Here is a 21,917-nt window from a genome sequence, read left to right as displayed (position 1 = left end):
GCAAACCAGAATTTAATTATACTATTGGTCAGATGAATAAAAAGTTAAAGGATAAATGAATCCTTTGACAGTTGACTTACAAATCATTAAGTTGATTTCTATAAAAAGGAAGTCTGCTTTCATTATATATATCTCTGTCTGACAAGGTTACTTCTGCCAGAAACAATATTTCAAGTTAATGTTTAAAGATAATAAATGTAGGTGAGGTCCCACACAACAACTAAGTATTACTTGTCTATAAATGGTCTTTCGAACTCTAAGAGACTAAAGATTTTTGATTTTGTGCATTATCAGATAGTTATGATTATTTTCCACAATTCTTTCATTTACAAATGGTTATTTATTCTTTACACATTCTCTGGCTCTTTGTCCAGGAAATTAAAAAGGCATCTTTATTTGAGGCCTGTTTGTAAGGTGTCCTAGATCAGAACTGTTTCAGCTGTCTGTCGAGTTTGGAGGCAGACAGATAGAGTTGAGGAATTTCCCTCTGGTGGACTACATGCAGTAAGACATCTCAGTACAGCATCCACTTGTGAGGGTCTGTCCTAGTATTCATCAGGGAATCTACCAGTGAATTCTGGTTTGAAGGAATGTAAGTGGCCTGAAAGAATAAATTATTATATTGCTGTGTACCGGGCAATCATAGCCAGTCTGCTCAGGGGATAAGACCTTGTTCTAGGCCAGTGACAACAGCACTTGTCTCTTTCACATTGATGAGTTTGTACCTGTGTTGTATTTATTTATTAATTATTTATTTATTGACATTTATTGATGTTTGATTACCTAGAAAGTCCAACTACACAGCACCCCAGGTAAAGTTTTCATCATGTGTGGCCACTGTATATGATGGGCTGGAAAGGCAGAAAGGGGCTCCTATGTTGTGCAGAACTTGTTTGGCCCAACAAATGAGTTCCTTCTTTGCAAAGTTGAGAACTGAGATTGGGCGAGAAAGTGGATGAGACTTGTTGAGTGCAAACAAACTGGAAGATTGATTGAATCATTTTCATGTAAAGTCTAGCTTGAGGAATCATCAGGATAGAACAGGCCATGAAATGTAAAGCTCTTAAAAATTCTCTTGCAGTGGACATTTTCAGTAGAGAAAACTTGAGGAAGTACTGGGGATATGTATGCATCCTTTCAGGAGGAAGAAAGCAGTCATCAGGTAAATGTCTAAAATACATACCAGGAAAACCAGTCTGTGAGTCAGACGCAGGGATGACTTTTTCTGGTTATCAACAGTGGTAAAAATGATTAATTGTGAACCCTAATGTTAAAGCTTCTTGACTGGTTGAAGTTGAGATCAGGGAATCCTCCAGATGTGGAAAAATATGAATGCCTTGTCTGCAGTAAGCTATTACTGGAGAAAGGGATATTGTAAAGACTACAGGACTGATAGACAGTCCAACGGGCAAAGAAGTAAACTGATAATGTAATCTGTAAACAAAGAATTTTATAAATTATCTGTAGTTCTAGTGAATGGGAATATGCGTATAAACATCTTTTAGATCTGGATTGAGCAAAAGGTTTTGTAGGGAAAGAAGGGGTTACAAATGTTTGAAGTGTCGACATTTTGAAATTTAGAATCTGCATAGAAGTGTTTTCTGGATAGATTTAAAATGGGACTCCAAGTGCCTTCTTTCCAGGGTATAAGAAAAATTCTCGAGTAAAACCCTTTGCCCCACTGATCCATGGATGATCCCTTAAAGGAGTAAACCTGAAATAATTAGGGTAATGAGATAAAGATGATTCTTTGTGGTCTGAAGGATTCCTGGGATAGGGGGGAAGGATGCCAAATGGATTTTGTAACCATGTTCTATAATATTTAGTACCCAGTATCTTTGGTTATAGTTTGCAAGGCATGAAGGCAAACAGAAAGGTTCCCTGCAAATTATCTGTGGAAGGCCTGGGTGAAGAGACAGTGAGAGAGAGAGAGAGAGAGTAACTGGCAAGTACAGTCAGAAGTTTTTTTTTTAACCATTGGATCTCTGAGCTCCATTAGGCTTTCTTTTGGATTTTCCTTACCATTTGATTTTAAAGTGTTCTTTATAAGATTTCTGCTGACTTGATTTGTAAAATTTACCAAAAAGGGGGTCAGGGTTGAATGGATAACTCCTTTAAAATTTGGGAACCAGAGATAACAAAAGCTGTTTAACTTCCTCCTTAGATTTTCCCCTTTTTACTATCTTTTTGTAATCTTCAGCAGAAGCATTATCAGATAATTTCTTGTGAAGTAATAATTAGTTGAGCTTTAACATCCTCAGGGAAGGACTGAAATCTTAACCAAGCATGCCTTCTCTTAACAGCGTTAGTAGCAACTGCTCTAGAGGCAGCATCCACAGCATTGTAGCCATATACAATAGTGTGCTTAGCTACCTGAGAAGTAGAACTAAGCATATCTAGTCAATTAAATCTAACATCAAAATTAAGAAGACTTGACAAAGATTGTTTCATAGCACACAAAATAGGTAGAAGGAACTTGGTCAAGTGAGTTTGGCCATTAATAGCAGTAAAAGCTAAGGTAGCAGAATTATACACCTTTTTGAAATACCTTTCAAGGACTCTGCTGTCCGTATCATTGTGAATGGGATTAGATGAGGGAAACGTTCTTGTACCTCTGTCAGAAGTCAGTGAAATGATATCTGGGACAGCAGTGAGAACTTTGTAAAGGTATCAGGAATTGTGTAATACCTATCTGGCTTTTTTAGGGGCTGAAGGCTGGGAATCTGGAGACAATGAAGCTACTGTAAAGGCATCTTCTAGTGCATTCAGAGCTACAGGGATAACAACAGGCTTAATAGTATCCATATTCAGAAGCACATATTATCTTTTTGGGGAGTCAGAAACCTTTTTACTCCCCATTTAAAGAAGTCATTCATTTAGCAACAGTGTCCAAAGAGGAAATCTCCTCAGAGAAATCTGAGGATAAAGTGTTATCTGTTCAGATTCAAATCCACTGGGTTAAGGAATCTGACAGGCATAATCTGACCCTTCTTTGTCAGAATCTGACAATCCTTCTTCCACAGAAAAACAGGGAAGTCTTTTCCTCTTTAAAGGAGTAGAAGTGGAGAAAAAGAAGAATGCTATGAATACTGAAAGGACTAATTTTCTTTAAACGGACCTTGAGAAAAACCATTGAGCATAATTGAACCAGTCTTCTTTATTAGCTTTCTGATTGGTAGGAGTAGAAAGTTTAGAAATGTGATTAGTTTTTCGAAAAAATTTTCTAGGAGTGCCTAGATGTATGGTATTTGGACTAGAAGCCACGTGTCTAACCTCCATGTGCAAGCTAGGGAGGTCCTCCAGAGCTAATAGTGGATATGTCTCTCATCCTCAGATAAGGCCAGTCTAGGTTCTCCTTTCCCTACTGTCTTAACTGAATAGTCAGTATCATTGGATGTGCAGGTAACCTTAGCCATAATAGCCTCAAAAGCATAGACATGAGAAAGCCCAGGAAAGGCAGACGGACTGTCTGGCATCTGCAAAGAATCCACATTGTGCTTCTTTAATCAAAGGTTTGAATGCTAGCTAACATCCACCAGCATTTTTGTGTAGACTTCTTCTAGTGAAGTCGATGAGTGTGTTCTTCCTTTAGTTAGCATGCCTCTTTTAATCCCCATATTTTGCCAGTGGTGCTGTTCCACATTTCAAATGAGAGTGAACAGGGGTATTAAACATACAGCTTACCCATGCCCAGAGCCTTAAACATCTCAATTTGGATCCCTTTGATGTCTGCAGGCATTCCACTACATTGACCTGTGATCACTACTGTGACTTTAGCTACTATAATTATCTGAAATTCTCCTGAGATTGCAGGCACTGCATCATAATAATATGGCAAGGCCACAAAGTTAGAGAGTTGTTAAGAACATTATTTTTACTTCCTGCAGTTTTAGAGTAGTGGTCAGTATTTCCCGAGTCTTGTTTATCTCATCCTGAGTGAGGTCCTGTCTTCTTATGGGATGTGGTGAATGGTTTGTTGGGGCCTTTTTCTCAAAGGCCTCTCAAAATTCTTCCCTCACTCATGTTTTCATATTGTTAACTTTTATGACAATAGCCTTTTAACCTTGCAGTATCTTTAGCTATATCAGGATAGCCCTCCAAGAACATTGTTCCAAAGACCACCTTTGTCAGCTTGAAAAATATGAAAATTTAGAGGGTCTGTTTCTATTTATATCTAAGTGTCCACTGCATAAACATTTTTATAGTATGCCCATGAATTAAAACTAGAAGCATCACTTACTACGCTAGGATGTGATTGAGACATTTTGAAAGTTTATCAAGGTAGCCCATCTAACTGAAAAATTTTACTGCTGCAGGAAATACTTGCATCATCTGGTCCAGCTGGTTAGAGACCTGATCACAACATGTTTTTGAGGAGTGTTTGTTTTATTTTTCCTTATAAGCAGTCTAGAAAAATAGACTCAGTATGCATTATGGGATCTTTAGATACTGGCATGCTGTTACTTTCATTTTCTGTATGAACTCCACCATAAAAGAGACCACTGGCATCTCATCAAGACAGAGTAATACTTTGTTACTTAAAATGTATAGAAGAGATTCTAGAAACTGCGTGATATGAAAGTGTTAGATTTGGACATACTAACTGTAATGTTCAAGCTGCTGCTAAGGTCTGAAACTGAATCCACCCTGTTAGGAATTGTTCTTGGTATTAATATGTCATGAAAGCATTTTTGCACATACAAAAGAAAAAATACTCACCCTGGAATGTCAGTAGTACATACACTGGAAGTCTGCAATCTAAATATGCTTGAGGTTGAAATACTTAAAAAGATAGGCTCCTGAACTGATGTAGACTCTAGACAGCTTGCTAATCTGCCACTGATGAATGGTCCTTATGGTGGTTATACACTTGTTTTACAATCAGAAGATACCTAATTGAAAGAATTTCTTCATGTTTGTTGTGGCCTTTCCTTTCTTCCCTATTTGTTTGAGCAGTTGTTTTATTGGTTCACCACAACATTCTCCTTACTAACTGGTGCAGCTGACAAAGCAGCTATGTAACCTAAGGGATCAGGCTAAAATCTCAACTAGGCATTGCCCTATAAACTATGTTCATAGCTAAAGCCCTCAGAGATGCATTGGCTATATCATAGTTACAGCAAGATGTGTCTACTTCTTTTCTGAGCTGTAAAAACAATAACAGTGACCTTATTTTGATGCCAGAGTTGCAAGCAAGGCATACATCTTCTGCTGCAGAATTGTTCTATGATAACAAATCATTGGTGTATGATAGTTCAGTGATGTAAAGTGGGTGAGGTGTAGACCTTCTTGTCCAATCTCTCTACAATTCTAGCTCCTTTGTCAAACAGAAAAAACAAAAGCCAGTGTATTTCTCTGAGTTTTGTGGGTGATATATCAATAATGCATACCAGTCTTTTGATTTCTAAATAAATTGGGTCAGTCCCCAGGGGCCCTCAATATTCATAATATAAAGAACTGCCAGCATGGTGAGAAGTGTGCTAGTCTCATGAAGGCCATAAAACTAAATTTTTTTTCAGTCTTCATTAAAATAAAATACTTTCTGTCATGAAACTCAGGAAGTTGACTTGGATAAGACAACTAATGTACAGAAGTAGCAGCGTTCAGATGCGAGGTTGATAGAAACTACAAGGTAATAATGATCAACTAGCTGTTCTAAACATTATCCCTTAGCTTTCATGTCTACAGACCTAAAATCATTAGGATACCTGTTGTGTGATGTTCTCGAAAGGTAAGCCAGCATATATCCCAAGGTCGGTATGGTTTGTCCATTCCAAAGTTCACAAATATTTCCTTGGTAGAGACACATACTTCTTGCTTCAGTAGTTACATATGGTCTTTTGCATAAATCATTTCTGAGAATATTAATGACCACTTAAAGGGAACACTGAAAAAACTGAGAGGACAACATCTGCATATTTCTGTAGTTCAGTTCGACCATCTACTTGCCATTCATAACATTACTACCTACTCATCAAAATGCCAAGGGAAAAGAATTTATTCTTTTTCAGAGGTGCTGGCCCACTGACTTACACTAAATGCTTTAATAGGTGTTCTACAGCAGGCAGACTCAGGGAACCTTTGCACTTATAAAGTCAAAAGAATAGAAAGTCAAAGTATAGTCTGAGATTTCAGACACTCATTATATACAAACGCTCCTTTTTTGAACTTACAGTGGTCTGTAAAAGGCTTAGCAGGAAGAGTCTGTGTTAGCAGCACTGATGCTAGTACTGCTGATGGCTTCAAGGATTCAAGATGTATACCCGAAAATTCTCTAAACTGCATTAATAGACAAGTATCATAGTTTGTGACCAATGTCACCATGCAAAATGAGTCATAAAGCTTTTAGTTTTCTTTATGGAACTATTGTGCTTCTGGCCATGCTGGGAGTTCTTTATATTGTGAGGTGCCCATATACAAGCACATTAACACTGCTAATCCTTTTGTGCTGTCTGTACCACCATCTTACTGAAGATGTGACTTTCCTGGGGATAAGGACAGTACTGACATCATTTTAAAGTCTATGTAACAGAGAGATGACATTAAAAAACAAAACAAAGCCAGTGGTACTCATTAACCCAATCAGTAGGTGAAGTGACTAAAAATTAACTACTTGTATTTTAAACTCGGTGTGGACTGGATAGTGTTTTACTGGTTATAATGCAGCAAAATGTACTTGATATGAAGAAAGTTTGTGTAAATATACAATGGTAAAAACTGCCACTGCTAAGGATTGCACTATCGTGCAGACCTTGTGTCAGTGATTCTACAAAAATATACACACATGAGATAGGGCATGCATCTGCTATTCTGCTGTAAGATTCCTCCTTGAGCAAGCACCACATAGTTATATAGTTATACCCAGATGCTGTAGTTACCATGAGCAGTTCAGTACAGTGCCCAGAGTTTGCTACAAGATGAAATGTACACCCAGGATAACAACTACTGCATCTATCTGGAGGAACAGTTATGCCATGATATGCAGCTCTAAAAGGTATATTCTGATGGGGTACATATACTTCTGATAGCCACTTGTGACATGAGAAAAACAACAGCACTTGAGAGTGTGCAGAAATTGGAAAGCAATAGGAATAAAGGAGTCTTTGGAAGTGGATGTGTTCTACAGCCAATGTGCTTGTATCCACACCCTGTCAAAGTAAGGATGAGGGAACATCTGCTGGATGTTTGAAATTATTTAAGGAAAATTAACTGATTAGCTTGCTAGGGTTTTTTTTATTTGAAAAACATGCATATTAGTTAAAATCATCTATCATGTTGTAAGAAACAATGTATGCTGAAAGTTTCCTGATCATCAGGCTGTACAAAAGGAAAGAGTGATATAATACCTTTTACTGTACCAGCAAATGAAATAAAGCTGTCTGTTTCACCTACTAATGGCGTAATAATTTTCTGTACAACTTCAGAGTTCCTTTGCCTGACACTGTTCACTTCCATGGGTTCCCTGGCTTATGTATTTTTAGTAGTGTATAAAAGGTTGTTCGCCTAGACCTGCTTAGAATGAATTCAGCTAGTTTGCCCTGAATGTGATCTGGGAAGGAGTTTATAATTACAATTATTTTTTTTCATATTATTTAGTTGGATTTTTGGGTAGCTTTCTGAACTAGCAGTGATCAGAAAGCTACATATTGGTTTCAACAACATAGGCTGTCATGGCCCAAGATGCTATACAGGAAATATGTCTGCATTTGTAATGAAGTATTTTTTGGATGGATTTCAAACACTCTGTTGTCATTTTAATGTCAGTCTTTATACATTCAGATTGTAACAATCATACTTTGGTGAAACAGCATTTATAGATATTCAACTCTGCATTAAATGTACTTTGGGGGAGAAAAGGTGAATATTTTTAATACCTGTTTATAAATTCACATTATACATGTCTTCTCAATTTCTCTTATGAAATAATTGTATAATCCTCAGTTTGTGAAATTTTTCTTGTGTTCTCCACAAAACTACTCTGTCAAGGGATTTAGTGAACAAAATGTAATATCATTAAAGAGTGCCATATTGCTTATGTGTACTCTTGTTTTTGTCAGTGAATCAGCCTGACATTTCTTCCCTTCTTTTTTCTACAGAAGGAAAGGAGGTGCTAAAAACTCAACAGGGAACAAACAAGTAAAGTTAACAACAGTAAAGCCAAGCCATGTAAGACTTTGACTGACATCCACTATGAATTAGTTAAAATAACATATAAATACATAAGTTTGAGCATACTTGTATTTGCATTACTTGTAAACAAAAGTACTTGACTGCATAACAACTATCCCATGCATATTTACAAAACTCATATTTCCCTTTGCTAAGTTAGCTTCTCTGAGTAGATGAGCCAAGGTGGATCATACTCATCAAGTAACTCAAACTTGTTCGGAAGCATGCAAACCAAAAAGTCATTAACTTCAAGAATGTGGCTCAACTAGTGCTGGTAGTACGGAGTGAAAGTGTCTACCAAAGGCAGCTTTTTAAGCAGAACTATGACTCCCAGACATGATACAGCACAGGCATAAGCTGCAAGAACAGTCTCAGGATAAACTGAAATACACTGGATCCTGTGGGAAGCATAAGAGCTGCAGTGGGTGGGAGTCATTATGTCCAATCAGAAAACCACCATGTCACAAGGACAATGTGTTATACAGCAGGAGAACTAAAAGAAATATAAATTAAAATTCCATTATTTTAATGAAAAGGATAATCATTTCTTAAATGAATCCAGAATAGTATTGACGTGATTTGAAGGAAAGGGAGTCACTTGCATTTATAACCCTGGACAAACTAGCTTATGGTAAGCATACTGCTGTTACTATATTGGTGGGGATAAATAAATAAAAAACAGTGGATGGTAAAAAACACTTCCTTTATTCAAACAGATGAATTCAGTTAAGCGCTTTCATCCCTAGTTTACATCACGGGACTTCCTCAGAACTAAAATACAATGCTAAGATTGCACTTAAAATAGCCATACCAATTAATAATCAACCAACAGAAATTTTCAAGACACAACTCCAAGATTAACCCTTAAAATTCTGAAGTTTCAACAGACAAGAAATACTAGTGAATTCATTTAACCCTGGATATACAAAAGCATTAAAACACAATTGCCATTTCAGTTTACAAAGTTTAAGATGCTCTGGTAAAATTCTTCCTTGAGGGTCTGGTATTAACTGCTGTATAACTAAAAAACAAAATTCACACCCATTACGAATTGCCAGCCCAGCATCCAACCTTCCACAGAAGGCGCACACACACACACACACACACACACACACACACACACACACACACACGCACACGCACACACACACACACATACACACACACACACACACATGCACTAGGACCAATTTAGTGTGTCCAATCCACCTACAGCATGTCTTTGGGATGTGGAAGGAAACCAGAGCAGCCGGAGGAAACCCACGTGACACCATAAAAACTCCACTGCCAATCATGAGCGGACAGGTGATCTGCTGTGGCGACCCCTAACCGGGAAAAGCCAAAAGAAGAAGAAGACACTCAATTATATGTTTACTCAGGGTATTAGTTTACTTTCCTTTTTTAATGTCTGTGAGATGTTAATACATCCTATCATGTAAATGCTGAGATGTCTTTCCAATATAGAACACTGGACATGTCATGCACTTTGCTAAATATACTATATTAGTGGACTGACAGTTAAAATGTCCATTAATAGTTAGTCTAAAATCCAAAAATTTAAATTTGGCACCTGTAATGAGGATATATAAACAAAATGTACACATTCCACATTTAAAATTACTAGGTGGCCTACATTTACACAAATGTACCATATTAGTAGACTCCAATAAGTTTTTAAAGATCTGTCTTTTCAAAACACTATATTGAGGCTTACTCCCAACAAGCCCCATACAGTATGTTCCAAAGCAAAAAAAGTCCAACTTTTAAGTATAATATTCATTACAGTATTACTATCCTTATTGAATACTGTAATGAAAGAGTGCCCGTCTTTTTTCTTTTTACTGATGTTATCTAACTTTACAATTACTCCATTCTCAATTGAATCAGTCACTCGACTTTGTTCATAGTCCAAAACTGGTCTAAATACACCATTCTGTCTCTTTAGAATAACCTCTTTACTAATACTATTGAGCATCCTTTCAGGATATCCTCTTTTCCTGAACATACTCAAAATATATTCAATTTCCTTTAAAAAATCACCTTCGTCAGACACCATGCATGCTGCCCATACCAGCTGCCCTTTCACCACCGATTTTTTTTGATGATAAGGATGGCAGCTGGTAAAGTCCAAATAGGAATGGGAGAAGGGGGGTTTACGATATATTTTGGATTTAATCCTATTGTCAGTAGAATTTACTGATAACTCAATGTCCAGATAGGAAATCATAAATTAGTTTATACAATGCATAAACTTTAAGAATGTAGTTGACCTGTTTATATATTCAAGAAATTCCATTAACTGGCCCTCGGAGCCTGTCCACACCAAAAGCAAATCATCAAGAAACCTTGTGTAGAAGGCAATATCTTGAAAAAATTTACTTTGAACAACAAATTCAGTTTCCCAATGGGACATCACAAAATTGGCGTAGTTAGGGGCACAAGGTGCCCCCATACCTATATCAACCTCTTGCCTGAAATACTGACCTTCAAAGTAAATGAAATTGTTGTTGAGCACAATTTCCATCAAAGCTACAATCAAATTGATTGTATCCTGCTTGAATGTATTAGTAACAGCCAACTGTTCTTTCAACTAATTAAGTCCAGTCACATGAGAAATGACAGAGAAACGATTTTGCACATCTATAGTGACAAAAAACATGCAATGGGTAAAATGTACACTATTTAGATTGCCCAACAAATCCCGGGAATCCATGCAAATAAGTTTCAAGCCACCTAACCCTTTCTTCAAATAATCATCCACTAGCTTGGCAATAAAAAAGGTTTTACATCTATTGCCGTTCACAATGGGTCTAAAGGGTGGGTTATTTATATCCTTATGGAGCTTAAGTATTCCAAAAATACCTGCTATCCTGGGATGGTCATTTTTAACAAAATTATATCCATCCAAGTTCATTTGACCCTGATATAACATGTCATTAAGTTGCATGTCAATTTTATCAAAGGCAATGTTGATTTCATTTTTAGACACATCACAATATGTACCATCCTTTAATAATGTATTTATGAGATTAACATAATCAACCATTTCCATTATAACCATACCATTATCTTTATCAGGTTAAAAGAAAAATTAAAAATTAAAAAAGGAAAGCAAACTAATGCCCTGAGTAAACATATACCTGAGTGTAATCGGCATGAATTTTGTTTTTTAGTTATACAGCAGTTAATACCAGACCCTCAAGGAAGAATTTTACCAGAGCATCTTGAACTTTGTGAACTGAAATGGCAATTGCGTTTTAATGCTTTTGTATATCCAGGGCTAAATGAATTCACTAGTAGTTCTTGTCTGTTGAAACTTCAGCATTTTAAGGGTTAAGCTTGGGGTTGTGTCTTGAAAATTTCTATTGGTTGATTATTAATTGGTATGACTATTTTAAGTGTGATCTTAGGATTGTATTTTAGTTCTGAGGAAGTCCTGTAATGTAAACTACGGAAAAAGCACTTAACTGAATTCATCTGGTCGAATAAAGGAAGTGTTTTTTCCATACACTGTTTTTTTATTTATTTATTGGTTTCTTTTGATTTCTGAGTTGTGTGATATTGGTGGGGGTACTCACGTACTCATATTTAGGCAGTATCTAAACTCAGTGGTGTGTGAGTGTGTGTGTGTGTGTGTGTGTGTGTGTGTGTGTGTGTGTGTGTGTGTGTGTGTGTGTGTGTGTGTGTGTGTGCATGAGTGGGTGTGCATGCACATATACATACATGTGTATGCTGTTAAACTAATCTTTACTACTAATAATACTAATATGAGACTGCAGGTCATACTGTTTTAACATTTTTACCCATGGAGTCTGGTTTTACAATAGCTTGACCTCCTAATAAACCAAATTATGGAAATGCTGTGAGGTCCAATAAGTCCTCAGAATGGAAGCATTTCATAGTTGTGTAGGTGGCTCACAAGACTGCCACAGCTGGGAAACAATGCATATACGTGGTCCTGCATATTGTGCACTTATGGCTAAATATTTTATCCCTATCACTTATAGAAGAGAAGAATTTTGCTGTAAAGAAAAATAATAGGATTTTGAAAAACAAATTTTTGCTGTATCTTAACATAAAATTATCTGCAATTATGAATGGATGAATTAGTTCTGAGTCTTTATAGCTGCATCCTTCTAATTATCATGTTTATTAGAAATTAGCATAAACTGTCTTACTTTGGTCTCATTCAGGCATTTAGGCAACTTATCAAAATGTGATTTTTTAATTTTTCACTCAATTAAACATCAGGCTCATAGTATTTGTATAAAGTATAGGTTCTAAATAATATAGCATCCATTTAGTTGTCTTACCTGTTGCGACCAGAGTCACGAAATCCTTTGGCAAATGGGTTTCTATCAATTTTAAGTCGGGTTATCTGAAAAATGATTTCAAGACTTTAGATGTTATTTCTCACTTTTGTCAAATTAAAATGCATTTAGGGAATGTGCTACCATTAGCTTTATAAGATTTGCAGAGTTAATTCTTAGTGCTGTGTGTAGTTCAACATAGATTAAGTTACATAGTTCATACTGTGCAGTAATGAAGCTGTTTGATTTGTAGCACACTATGCAATGCCAAATGAATCTGTATATGGTATGCATCCAGCCAATGCTATCAGTTACATTTAGTACTTATAGTGATCCCCGAAACAGCCATCATCATCCATACATTTTACAAGGCAAGTAGAAAGAGTAGTAGATTGCCAAACCTTTCTTCTGTATCACAAACACACACACACACACACACACACACACACACACACACACACACACACACACACACACACACACACACACACACACACACACTCACACACACCAGTGAACAATTTCTAATCACCAATCCACCTATTGTTTGACTTTGGGATGTGGGAGGAAACTGTAGTACCTGGAAAAACATATGTAAACTCTGCAAAGTGAGTATCCAAGATGAGAACCAAACGAGAGATCCTTTTGCTGTGAGGTAATAATCCTGCTCACTGCTTCCATGTGCCATCCCTGCATATGATAGATGGCTGTAAAACATTTTTGTATTTTTATAAGTGCTAAAGAGCCACATGACTTTACTCATTTGAAGCCCGCTGCCCACCTTACTAATGTGTGCTATCCCTAACTCTAACACTGCACCTTACCTTAGAAAAAAAATGCCCATAACACTACCACTGTTCAAACAAACTATGCCTCATGATATTCATGGGGTCTTTTTTGTTTGTTTGTTTTGACTACAAACTGATATCAAAAGTAGACTGTTGTCTTTTTGTGAAATTAAGTTAATGTGGGTTTGGGATGTTTTTGTAGGTATTGTGAGTTCTGTTTTTGAGGTGTCATTATTATAAACTGCCAGTATTTAGGTTTCACTGTTGTGAGTTTCAACATTTTGATAATTAGCTATTTTTAAATATACTCATCTATAAAGTAATACTATACCATATGATTTACATAAATGTCTCTCAAAAACTGGTACTTTCCACTTGTTGAGAGTCATCCCTTTTTATGTTTCCTCCAGATGAAGTCACATCTTATTTTAATAAATGTTTTCTAAATACATTAAATCAATAAATCTGCGCCTTTATGGAAAAAGCATATTTATCCATATTCTTTGCCTTGGGATATTAAAAGAAAAAAATAATGTCTACTAGAAATAACCATCTATGGGATGACTAGTGCAAAACACATTTTGTTAGTGACTAATTTGTTCAGTGCCACTAAAAATAGTCAAAAATGCTATTCTTGCAATTAAAAAATCTTTACATTATACAAAAATTAGTTATCTATCATTGCTGGTATTACCGGTTGTTTCAGTTTAGATTTATACTGCCCTGTTTTAGTACATCACTTTATTTGCAAAGAAACATAAATAAATGTAAATAAAATAAGTGCTGTTTTCTGTCAATGTTCACCCCTGATGGTTGTATGATCCTCCATCTCCATTGTCTCTCCTGTGTTTGACTGATATCTCCTTCATCATTGTGTCCACCATTGTGTTGGTATACACCCTTTCAGTCTTATCTGCCTTCCTCTGCTATCTACCCTAACCCTCTTACCTTTCTTTTACTTTCCTCCTTTCCCCCAACTTACCTACTCTTTATGCTTGCAAAATGGCACCTATCTCACAAAACTTATTTACCCCACCTTCTCAACCTCTATTCTGTTCATTCCTTAGTTGCTCACCATATGTTCTCCTTGCTTTCCCTTTTCATCTGTTTTCTATGCTTCCCCTGCAACTGTAGTCATCTCTCTATAACAGTAGATATAACCAATGAGATTCAGTGAATGGCCAAGTGGGCTACTGCTTCCTTTCGAACACTGTCGCATCAAGACTGAAAGACATCAACATGTAGGATTACAGTTCAGCTATTGCCACTTCCCTTATTGCTGGATGTGAAAGCCAGGTGATTCATTAAAATCATTTAAGGAATCCAAAGTGGAAACACTAATAATGTCTCATGAAAATCATCAAGATCATATAGGAAGAATGCTGTACTAGTGTCATTTTTCTTGCTGAAGCAAATGTCAACAGTATTAAGGCAATGCTCCTCAGAAATCAATTCCATTGAATTGCCATAGTACAGATGTTTAACTATTAAGCTTTAAAAACACATTCTGTAAAGCCATATTGAGCATATCATTCAAGGAAACAGATAAGGAAATCACAATCTGGAAAATCCTAACCTTCAACTGATCCTGGCACCATCATAACCTCTGTTATATTGACACTTCCTTTGAAGAAAAATGCTTTTCTTTTGGCACTGAAAAAAAGATGAGTTTAAGACATAAATGATAGAAACTCCAGCAGTCAGTTGCTTCATGTATATTTTTTTTCTGAACAGCTTTCTGAGTTTAGGAGTGGATTATTGACAGGTGGCACAGTGGTGGAGCAGATAGCGTTGCCTCAGCAAAAGGTTCCCTGGTTTGATTTTCGGCTGGGGTACCTTTTGTGTGGTGTCTGCATGTCCTATCTGTGTTCATGTGGATTCCCTCTGGGAACACCACTTTCCTCTCACATTCCAAAGAGATGCTGCAGGTGGATTGGACCCTCTAAATTAGAAATTGGTGTCAGTATGTGGTGTGGAAGAACTACTGTGGCAGGGCTAGCCATCTGGCAGTGTAAATCTTGGCCCTAGATGATTGTCATTGTTGAAGTGACACCCTATGTGCAAAAAGGGGCTATGGATTGATTCATCTCAGGACTCACCAGTGAATCATGGTACAGATAATCAATGAATAAAATAATTGTTATTGCTGCCAACAATGAAAGTGACAAGGATTAACGTGTCCTAAATTTGAAGATGGCAAAAATGCCACTTTTTATTATTTAAATTTTACTAAGTTTCTCACAGAATCATCAAAAGTAAAACAAAAAAAAAGCCAACATCAGAAATTGCTAACAAGCACTTAAGTATGCCCATTTTTATGGAGATCAGCAAACTGTCCAGCATGTGCATACTGACTTCTGCAGTAGCTTGAGCAGCATTCTGTAGCATTTATTGCTAAGATAATGGTAAATGAAGAGGACCCATGTCTAACAGAAACACTTAACAGGGCAGTGCAGACGTTCAGATCTGACTGGAGAAACGTAAGGCAAACTCTTACATAAATACATGCAAATATGTATATCTGCCTATTACCTACTGCCTATGGATCACTTGCATATTACAACTGAGGACAAAATATCCTGTGATAGACATAGGGCAGAATACTCATTTGTTAGTTCTTAGGGAACAGATGTGCTTTGCTTAACTTTTGATTACGCATAGCATTCTGTTGTCATATACTAGACCCCCTACAATTTCAGCTTCCTTTATAATGAATGCTTTTGAAAAAAAAATATTTTTTGCATTAATTATTTTGTCTGTGTGTGTGTGTGTGTGTGTGTGTGTGTGTGTGTGTGTGTGTGTGTGTGTGTGTGTGTGTGTGTGTGTGTATCAGTGCAATTTGGATACTCAAAATTTCAAAACATCAAACCTCTGTATAAAGAAAACCAGAGGATCGAAGTTTAGAAATCTCAAACCTTTTCAATGGAGATCACCGTACAGTGTGGAGTGGCAACTTGACTATTCTCTTTATTGTAGTGTGATCTCAGAGTTAGTTTATTTAAGTAGCAGGGGGTGTGGAGAGTGCAGGGGAGGCTTGCCCTCCTACAAAGATGTGAAATTAGTAGTTTTTACCTTTTGAAGGTTTATTTTTTCTTGGTTCAGGATTTCAAAACTTCGATCCTCTGGTCTTCGTTATTCAGAGGTTCGATGTTTTAAAATTTTGAGTATTCACAATTAATCCATATGTGTGTATATATATATATATATATATATATATATATATATATATATATATGTGTGTGTGTGTGTGTGTGTGTGCAAACAAGCTTGATTTGAAAATGTGTACTGCTTTTAGTTCTATCTTTCTGGATAGCCAAAATGTATAGTGCTTTTTTGAGTCATTTTAGCACTGATAAATTTACAGCTTCCTTGAGCAAAAGTTTTTTTCCCATTATATCATGGATCATTGGCTTGCTTATTGATATTTCTTATAGCTGATATTTCTTCAGTGTTTTTTATGCTTAGTCAAGCACTCTGCTTGTGCTGTGGTGATGAGGTCATAACAAGGCTAAAATATGCATACCCACAGCTAGTGGGGTTTAGCTTTATTGGCCTGAAATTGTCCATTGGAACAACTTAAAAAGAAATAAGTCATGGGCATTCAGAACTGCTATATAGCTGAATCACCCAATGTTCATAGGAGTCATTTGCATGTATCCCATGTGCCTCTGATACAAGAGGTTTGAGAGGTCACTCAGTGGAAGTTCTAGCTTGGCTGGAGTTTTCATTTAGTTTTTACTCAAAGTTAACAAATATTAGAAAAAAACTGACTAACCAAATATTAAACACCATTATGTAAAGCCAAAATCATTACGGTCTGAGGTATAAATAATGTTTTTAATCTAGAGTTGGCATAGTTATTAAGGTATTTATCTCACAAATACAAGGTGGATGTTGTTTTCTGACCTCTGGCTATTGGTTAAGCTTGTAATAGTCAGCAGATTGATTGATTAGTTGCCCAGAATTTACCTGTGAAAGGATGATATATTTATGGGTTGCTGGTTGGTATAATGGTTAAATTGCTAACCTCATAATTACAAAGTGCAAGGTTTGATGTCCTTACAGTCACTGCTGCAGTGTTCTTAACTATATGGGATTACTTGCCGTGATGTCTGGCCAGTCTTCCAAAGACTTCTGAATTTAAAAGGTACGCTGAATGTCACCATACGCTCCCTGCATAACATAGGACATAAGTGTGACATTAAGACCTATCAAAAACAGAACTTCTTTGCCACCAGTCTGACTGTATCATTTATCTGCATCCATTTTCTGCCAGATGAACAGATTTCCATTTTTCAGTGACTTCCTATGCCCGTTTGCTGTTTTTGCAAGTTAAGTGCTCCACTGGAGATTTTGTTTTTTTTCTTGTGTTCTGTGTTCCTTGGGTTAATGTCATCCAGGAAGGGTAAATGCCAGTGCAGGCGACAGATTCCTCATAGGGACTGCCACAATAAGTGTCTTTTTTGCTTAGGTGCTTCTCATGACCATATGACTTGCTGTATTTGTCAGGCATTTGTTTCAAATACCCTTCACAGAAGACTTTCTTTCTTTTCCTTGTATCTTGAGATTCACCATCTTAAGCTAATCGCTGAAGACACTATGGAAGGAATCTCCCACCCTGAGAGTCAGCCATTAGGGAAGAAGAAGGTGAAAAAGGTACAACTCCGGAATCTTCCACTGTGCTGCCTCTGCTAGGTGTTTCTCCCAAGGTCATTACAAACCTAGGGGCTTGCCCGGCTGTGTTGTCAGATTTCTCTGCTGTGACCATGTTGGATTCTGGTGAGGATCCAGCTGGTAGCACATCCGAAGAGGCTTTGCAGAAATCCATCTCAGATGTTCAGAGGCAACCATGGTTGTTTTTTTTTTCTGAGGGGCCTAGGGGAGTTCCTCAGTTTTTAGTTGGGGAAGACGTTCCTGCTATGGTTCTCAACTGTCATCCTGGATCTGAGCCTTCTCAGGAGGTTCCTTTAAAAAAAGAAACATAACATTAAACATGTTTCTTCTATTCCAAGGGATCCACAAAGTAAGTGTCAGGATTTTACTCTGGGGTTATTTTCTGTTTTAATGCCCTTAAAGCCTCCTCAAGGGGTTTCAGTTCATGCTCCTCCTTGGTCCTCTATTCTTCTTAAAAGGCCTAGAGACCAGAATTCTTCTGAGGATGAGTAGAATTCTGCTGATGAATCCCTAACTTATTCTTCTCAAATTCCTTCTCCTTTGGACTATGGGTCAGAAGAGGAGGACTCTATTATTCAAATGGTCCTTGGGAGGAAATTTCCTTTGGAGGCACACTCTCTAGGGTGATTTTTTTTTAAGTGTGATTGTAGTCAGGTCTCTAATTTCCATAAGAGGCACTATGAGTTGTTGCAGTTGCACTCTCCTAAACCTGTGGCTATTCCTCCTGCCTTGGCTGCTTTACTGGTTGCTTTCTCTAACGCTTCTCAGGTGCCTGATTCTCTTGCCCCTGTTCCCAAAAAGCTGATAGGTTTTATAGGGTTCGTGGGGATTGTTCTTTTTTATAGAAATGTCCTGCTGCTGACCCCTCTGTAGTGTTCATAGCCTCTGATAACCATCTGAATTCCTTCCTTTGCCCAAGTTATTGCCTTCTGACGAGGACAGGAAAACTATGGACAGACTGGGAAAAAAGATTTACACTTCTGCTACCCTAGCTTTTAGGGCTATTACTTGTCAGACCCATATGTCTAGGTATGTGTTGGCTCTTCTTTCTCAGGCCTGTCAACCTAGTTATGATTTTTCAGACTCTGAGGGTAAAACTTCTGTTCTTTCTTTGCTAGAGACTTCCTCTCAAGTTGTTTATCATTTCATTAAATGTAGTTATGATGCAGTGGATGCCTCTTCTAGGGCTGCTGCTTTTGTTTCAGTTATGAGGAGGTATTCTTGGCTTAGGGTTCAACATCTACCTCATGATATTAAAGCTAAGTTGATGGTTGCTCCTCTAGATTCTAGACTTTTGTTTGGGGAAGCTGCTTCTGGTTTGTTTAAGACCCTTCAGGATAAAGATAAGGTATTATTGAACCTTAAAAAAGAAGTTATGTACTTACCATAACGTTCCATGTTTGTAGTCCATCTCACCTACATTCTTGCTAGATGGGTTCAGAGCCAATATTCGGCTCTGACTCGGCCGATACTAAAGCTCGAGAGCTTTTACTGGCTCAAGGCTAGCCCCTATCCCATGGTGCCTCACGGCAATTCCCCAGATCTAGTTTGCAAGAAAGCAATAAATACCTATCAGGTAAGACCAGTATCAGAGCTGCATGCAGACAAAGGATTTATAAAATATAATCCATGCCAGGTGGACAACAAAAGAGAACCAGGTCAGACAGCACCAGTATAGTCCACCAGATCCCCCAGAAAACAGGAAGGGGGTTGGAGGGAGGGAAGCAAGAATGTAGGCAAGACGGACTACAAACATGGAACGTTATGGTAAGTACATAACTTCTTTATGTTATGTAGTCCTATCTCACCGTAATTCTTGCTAGATGAGATAGTGTCCCTAGCACCTATATCCCGGGTGGCTCAAGTGAAGAGACTTTTCAGCACAGTGGACCCAAAGGAAGACCTGTCCCAGGAGGCCAAATCCAATTTGTAATTAGTGACAAAAGTATGTGGTCTTGCCCAAGTAGCTGCTGCACAAATAGTATCAATTGGGAGCCTAGATCTAAAGGCATATGAAGTAGCTACAGCACTAGTAGAATTACCTTTAACTTTGGTGAATAATTGTTTGCCAGCTTGTTGATAAATAAATGATATGCAATCCGAAAGCCATTTTGAAAGAGTAATCTTAGAAACAGTCAAGCCCTTTTTCTTGTTGGAAAAGGAAACAAAATGTTGATCTGATTTTCTGAATTCTTTAGTCCTATGTAAAGAAAAGCTGAGAATTCTGTGAATATCTAACTGGTGTAGTCTATACTCAGATTTATTAGAGTGGTTTGGAAAAATCACAGGTATCTCAATAGTAGTATACAGATTCTGCTCTGAGTATACCTTGGGAAGAAAGAAAGGGTTTGTCCTGAGAGAGACTCTATCCTTGTGAAAAATAATGTAAGGAGGTCGAATAGTTAGAGCTTGCAGCTCTGAGACTCTCCTAGCAGATGTTATGGCTATTAAGAATAGTGTTTTCCATGACAACAATTTTAGGTGTGATGAAGGGGATGGCTCAAAGGGTGCAGACATCAAAGATGAGAGGACTAAGTTTAAGTCCCAAGGTTCTAATGGTTGTTTGATTGGAGGCTTGAGAAGAAGAACTCCTTTTAAGAAAGTTTTACACAAGGAGTGCTGCATGATTGGATTTCCCATGACGCCAAAATGGAAATTGGAAAAGGCAGCTAACTGAACTCTAACTGTAGTGGCTGCTGCTCCTTCATGAAAAATTGATGCTAGGAAGGATAAGATAGATTCTATAGGAGCCATATATGGATCTAAGCCCCGGTTCATAGACCAAAACGAAAACCTTTTCCATTTGCTGGAGTATAGTTTCTGAGTGGAAGGTTTATGGGATGAAATTAAAATGAGTTTGACCGCAGGGGATAGGGGAATACACCTGGCTATTCGTGGAACTGGAGCAGCCATGCTGTCAATTTGAGGATGTGGATGGTGGGATGGAACTGTCCTGATTGATTAATCAGGAGATCTGGAGATGGGTCCAGAATCCATGGTTCCTCCAAATGGTAGGGCCACAGGAAGGGAAACCAAACTTGTCGAGGCCAGTAAGGAGCAATGAGGAACAAGAAACTCCTCAACTGTCTTGTTTTCTGTATTACCTTTGGGATGAGTGGAAAAGGAGGAAAGGCTTAAAGAAGTCCCGGGGTCAATCGTGGACTAGAGAATCCCTGGGTGACAGCCCCAAATGGGGAATGAGGTCAAAGTAGCTGCTGCATTTTGTGTTCAGGTGAGTGGCAAATAGGTTGCAGCAAGGCTGGCCCCATCTGTGAAAGATCTCTTCACAACCATTGGATACAGGGACCACTCATGAGGCATCAGAATTGCTCGGCTGAGTTTGTCTTTTATTACGTCGGATTTCCCTGGGATATGCATTGCTATCAGGAAACGTTGAGTATCCATTGCCCATTTCCAAACTCCTAAGGCCTCTCTGCAAAGTGGGTAAGACTTGGTTCCCCCTTGCTTGTTTATGTACCACACGACAGACATGTCTGACTGAATCGCAATCTTCCCGGTGGGAAGGGAGCTGTGAAGTGCTTGCAATGCATACAGCACCGCTCTCATCTCCAGAACACTGATGTGCAAGTGGTTCTCCTGGTTCTGCCAAGTACCTTGGACTGTCATTCCCAGATGATGCCCCCCCACCTTATCTGGGAAGTGTCCATGGTCAAAACTGCTTCCTCTTGGAGGGGAACAAGTAGACGACCTAGGATAAGTTGTTCTGTGTGCAACCACCATGTCAGATCCTTCTTGCATGCATTTGTTATCAAAATCTGGTGAGACAATAGAAGGTCTTGCACCGACCATTGGGCAAATAGCAACCACTGAAGTATCCTCATGTGTAGACGAGCAAGAGGAACTAATAGGATGGTGGAAGCCATAGTCCCTAGGACTTGAAGGTTACTCTGGCCTGAACTTTTTGTTTGTTTAGCAAGGATCTGACTTGAGTGCATAGAGACTTTACTCTTTCCGG

The 21,917-nt window shown here is 37.9% G+C and overlaps 1 protein-coding gene across 2 annotated transcripts in view; it reads right to left on the bottom strand.

Annotated features, from left to right (window-relative positions):
* Positions 1-21,917, bottom strand: part of TBX18 (T-box transcription factor 18) — a 264,470-nt gene that overhangs the window by 44,986 nt on the left and 197,567 nt on the right. For both annotated transcript variants that reach the window (XM_044065921.1, XM_044065929.1), the window contains exon 6: positions 12,483-12,547. In XM_044065921.1, coding sequence (XP_043921856.1) covers positions 12,483-12,547 — 65 coding nt within the window. The remainder of the gene's footprint in view (positions 1-12,482; positions 12,548-21,917) is intronic.

The sequence above is a fragment of the Protopterus annectens genome, chromosome 1.part0 (genome assembly GCF_019279795.1).
Source record: "Protopterus annectens isolate FY-2018-M chromosome 1.part0, PAN1.0, whole genome shotgun sequence".
Classification (NCBI taxonomy): domain Eukaryota; kingdom Metazoa; phylum Chordata; order Ceratodontiformes; family Protopteridae; genus Protopterus; species Protopterus annectens.
The sequence above is the reverse complement of the archived record's forward strand: the minus strand, read 5'-3'. Positions and strand labels throughout refer to the sequence as shown.